The sequence below is a fragment of the Odontomachus brunneus genome, unplaced genomic scaffold (assembly GCF_010583005.1).
Source record: "Odontomachus brunneus isolate Ranch 3 - 2012 unplaced genomic scaffold, Obru_v1 Obru_scaffold_230, whole genome shotgun sequence".
In the NCBI taxonomy this organism is placed as follows: Eukaryota; Metazoa; Arthropoda; class Insecta; order Hymenoptera; family Formicidae; genus Odontomachus; species Odontomachus brunneus.
The window spans coordinates 52213-57527 of record NW_022639680.1 but is presented as its reverse complement, the minus strand read 5'-3'; the positions used below and the strand labels follow the sequence as shown (position 1 = coordinate 57527).

Below are 5315 nucleotides of genomic sequence, written 5' to 3'. Positions count from 1 at the left end.
AATTTTCTCTTTTTTTACCTCCATTTTGGAACGCTGTAACACACAACTGGCTTGACCAAACACAAAACTGTCACAGAACTTTTTTTGAAGCGTAATGTCACCTTTAAATCGCCGTATAGTATGACCCGATGCGATGTATACATCGTGAGATATGGCTCACTAAAGACATCTAGCGGAAAACGCTCAGAACTTTTTACTTCACCTAATATTTGCCTAATCCAAAGGTTCCACAGCTTGTATATACCGAAAGTGTGGATGCTTCAAACAGAAAAATTTTGAAGAACATTACTCTACCTTTGCATCTATATTTGGAAGTGTAAAAATATCGAGAAAGTTTGCAGAAAGATTTCTACATATATATGGTTAGATTTTCCGTTGAATATAGTAAAACAAAGCAACACATATTCATGTAAGTTCTGTATACACAAGAAATACGAAAAGGATAGCGTGATTATGTTAGTGACGATCGTCTCTACATTATCGACATTATTCGAGTTTGTCATCGACTCCAGCATCCCCTTAATAAATTTATTAAAAACTTTTTACAGCTATAAATTACAAAATCCTACTCTGCACTAACAATTATTTTTGCATGAATAAGATAAAACCATGTACTGTCTTCCGGCAAATATTGAGATATTTCTATCCATTTAACAATATCTAATATACGCTATCAGCGCGCAATTAGTGCATCATCTATGAAAAGAGGTAACTAAATCTATGAATAGAGATAACTAAAGTAACAATAAGAGAAACAGTGAAACTCATTACTGTAAAAATGTAACAATGTTACAAACAGAAAAAAATAACGATCATTATCGAAAAAAATAATGGTAACGATAGTGGCCTTACAAATAACGTATTACTTCCCAACTCTGATAATATGTATAAAAGATGTCTCGGAACAATCTTCAAAGCTCCCGTGAGAACGTAAAGTGAACATAAAAGTCCTATAGTTTTGCAATATTCGTAATAATAACTGAGAAATTAGTTGTGAAAGAAAAATAAGGAAAATTACTGGGCTGAGATATTAATTAAAGAAGATTTGTGAATGAATACGCGAGATATGATAAATAAGCTATAGTGGCAACATCTACCGTTGTGTGCTTCTACATTACGTCAAACTAAACAAAAAAGTTACTATTTTCCTAATAACTTTGTAATTTTTAATTATTAATTAAAGAAAATTGGCGAATAATCGCTTGCGATAACATATTAATAATATTAATAATATTCTCTAATTAATAACTAAAAATCTACAAAGTTATTAGGAAAAAGATAGAGGATTTATTTGTATTCAGTTTGACCTAATGTACAAGCACACGACGGTAGATGTCGCCACTATAGCTTATCTATTATATCTCGCGCGTAACAATTTACAAATTTTCTTTAATTAATATCTCGATAATTATTGCGAATATTAATAAAATGGTATAGTAATTCTATGTTATCTTAATCCATACTGTGTTTCATGGCGCGGTGCAGTAAGACGTAGGAGCGCAACGATATAAACATAGGCAGTGGTGCGTTATTCATTCAATCGTCACACGCCACCATCCGCGCGCTATATTACTGGGCTGCGCTGTGACTCGACTTATTGGAAAAAATAAACTTTTTATCATTCGGTTGCATATCGTTTGCACATGTTTGCACTTCGTGTTTTGTTTGCACATCTTTAGTTTAAAAGATATTCAAAATATAATTTTAGGAGGACCAACTTCACACTAGCTTTCTATGTAATCCAAATTTAATGTACAGTACATGTAATCAATAGATTTTTATTTGCTCAAATAAATCCCAAAAAATGTGTTTAATATCTTTTAAACTAAAGGTCTACAAATAAAAACTAGTGGTGTACAAACAATATGCAATCGAATGAGATATACCAAATCTTTTTTCTCGAATGTTGGAATATGTCTTCCAACATTCGAGATTCAATTATAAAATTAAGATATAAAATTGGCCTCCTCAAAATTGTTTTTTAAATATCTTAAAAGTGTGCAAACGAAAAAAAGGTAATTATTTAGAAGACGGTCCTCACTTCCGATTTCGATAAAAGTAGGCTCAATCGACGCGTTTTTGCATGCTAAACAACTTTTTCCTCTGACAAAATCGTCGCTCTCTACTGCGAAGCGAGATATTAATTGTTAAAGATGCTAGGTATGATAGGTGAAGTCGTTGCAACGTAAAGTCTGTTGGTTAGAGTTGCACTTACTGTATTAGTGTAACGTAGTGTGCAGCAACTTCATGAAAATACTTAAATTAAGAATATTTTTAATATATTTGACATTTTATAACACGGGAAAGATATCAAACAACGAGCGGGGGGCTGCGCCCCCGCACCTCCTAAAAACTAACCTATCGTCACATTGGTCATATTGTTTATTAAAAAGTGTCCAACCTTTTTTCTTAACTTTTTAATAAACAATGACTGCGGCTATCACCCTGCCACGGTTCGGAGGGTCTGGCGGGCGAAGCCCCCCAGTCACACAACTAGAGATAGACAGTACGACACATTTTCTAATCTAACACGCCCTCAACTTTATCTATTAATATCTCGCTTTACAATAGAGAGCGACGATTTTGTCAGAGGAAAAAGTTGTTTGGCGTGCAAAAACGCATTAATTGAGCCTACTTTCATCGAAATCGGAAGTGAGGACTGTCTTCTAAATAATTACCGAAAAAAATCTTCCTAAAAAGCAGTATTGGACTTGAAAACCTTTGTTGTTAACAAGATCCAATAAATTTTTAGACTTACCTTTATTGGCCGGATTCTTCCCCGATTTTGCTTTAATTGACAGAAACATAACAACAGCAACATTTTCAAAATAAAAATTTTAAGCGCTATTTTGGGTCTGTTTGGGGGTTTAACAAAAAGTGATCAAGAACGACATTTTTTTATTTTTTTCGTAGATATGTCTGCAATAAAAAGATAGGTGTTTTTATTGAGAAAAATCAATTTAGACTTTATTGGACCCAAAGTAGACCTTGAACCCAAAATCTAAGTGACTCATTTGATAGAGTCCCTCTCAAACTTTACAACTTTTATCTGAAATATTTTTTTTAATTAATCATTTTCAATATATTATAATGTCTAAGTTAAAATAAAACCCCTTATATATGTGTGTGTATGTGTGTGTGTGTAGATCATATATTATAAATATATTTCATGTATATTTATATTTTTCAGTACCGAGAAGAACGATTTAGGCAAACATCAGAAAGCACTCATCGTCGTGTGTTCTGGTGGTCCCTTACACAGACTGCAGTTGTTATAATTATGGGTGCATGGCAAATGAAGCATCTTAAGAGCTTTTTCGAAGCAAAGAAATTAGTTTAATTTTGTAAGACGTGATTATTTAAGCAAAACATCAATTAAATCATTAAATTTCATTTTTGTAGATTATTAAATTTCATTTCAGATAAAATTTATATTACAACAAATTTTTCGATATATCGTATATTGAACAATTTTAAACACATTTTGTATGAAAATGTCAGTTACATTGTAAGAAAATTTGACATTATTGTCTAAAATAATTGATAAATTGCTTGTGTATGATGATGTGATAAAAATAAAAGAATAGCTTCTCACACACATACATATATAAAATATACTTTTGTCAACTTATTAATATTTAAAAACATTCCCATTTCAACTTAAATCTGTATTTTTTTATGAATTTGACAATTATTTACATGATTGTACTAGTTATACACTTATTATTCATTACATAGTAATCCAGTAAGCAAAAAATCTTAATAGAATGCTACTGCAACGATATTCAGTAAAATGTAACGTTTTCTAATATGTAGTTTTTACGTTAATATATCTAATATGTAATTTAATGTAGTATATCAACATTATTACAAATAACTTCGACATTTTAATATTTTTAAAACATTTTTGCAATACTCAAAGAGATTATTCGGTAATATTTTTGAAATATTTTTGAAATATTAAACGAAAATATGCAAGAGATACGCGTAAAATTAAAATATTTTAAGATGTTGATTTAATGTTCTTTGTTTATTGGGAATAATAAACATTCAGTTACTTAACATTTTTGTTAAGTTTTATCTGTATTTTTAAAGTTCCTGGGTTTTCATCGTGGAACTCTTATATTAATGTTCATAAAATGATATTTGTAATTGATCAAGCTGATCTGTACAATAGTTCGACCATTTTCCTTCTGCTTTAAGTATCAATAAATAACCGTAAAATTAACGTGATAATATTATAAGAGAAATTAAAAATAGTTGTATGTAAATGTGATAAAAAAGTTGTGTTACGTTAATTTTATGGTTGTTTATTGATTGTTCCATCGATTTATGATTGCAGTCGAGCAAGCCTCGACAAGCAAGTGTCTTTCCTCTTCCATTTACATAGACGGCTCTGTCTATCCGTATAACGACAGTCGTCACATGAATAGACGGAGCGGTCTGTATGCGTAAATGAAAGGGGAAAACGCTTACTTGTCGAGGCTGGAATACACAACACTACATTGCGTGTCATTTTATGAATTATGGTTGCATGTAGCAGAGAAAACTGTTTCGCAATTGTTGCAAAAATTCGTAAATCTAATTGGGCTATGTGCTCTTAATCTTGACTGAATCTAAGAGTATATACCAGAGCTCGGAAAACGACGCATTTCCCGGTCGATTTTCGGAAAACTCTGCTTTGCATTGTTCCCTTTACCTTGTCCCACAAGCGTCAAGCGACTCGTAAGCTGCGCGCGGGACAACAACGAAAAGTGAAACCTCTCGAGTTAGCTCTGACATATTCCAATCAGATTCACGAATTTTATATTTGTAAAATAATTTGTTGAATGCAGCCCATTTCAACGTATTTCGTCGGAATTTTTTTCATTTTTGACATCAATCAAGTCTATGACGTGCAGTCAAGAACTTTAAAAGAACATGTTCATCTGAACGAGAGATTTTAAATAAAATTTTGTATATATATGTAACGATGCATATCGTCACATAAAAGAAACGCAAAAACAACGCGAAACAGAAGCGCAAGGGGACAGAGCGTCCTCTAAGATTGTAAACAGCGCGACCGCCGAACAACCGCGGTAAATAGCGAATCAAGCGAGATTCGAGATATATAAAACGCCGCGTAATCGTAATCTAGAAGATTCGATCATCCGCTCTCGAAAGAGAATCAGAACCGATCCACCGCTCTCGAAGGAGAATCCGATTCCGATTATCCGCTTTAAGAGATACCGACTCCGCTCCTGGCAGATTATTGTTCGTCGATTGGCGACTGTAGTCACTCCGCCGTCGTTGCACGGATACGTGTCATCGACATT

General features: G+C 32.7%; 1 protein-coding gene across 1 annotated transcript in view; it reads left to right on the top strand.

The window, feature by feature from the left end:
- Positions 1–3617, top strand: part of LOC116852495 (transmembrane emp24 domain-containing protein eca) — a 6899-nt gene extending 3282 nt beyond the window's left edge. Inside the window, exon 4 of the mRNA XM_032832939.1 lies at positions 3191–3617. Within this exon, the coding sequence (XP_032688830.1) occupies positions 3191–3340 (150 nt within the window). The 3' untranslated portion in view covers positions 3341–3617. The remainder of the gene's footprint in view (positions 1–3190) is intronic.
- Positions 3618–5315: the final 1698 nt, after the last annotated feature.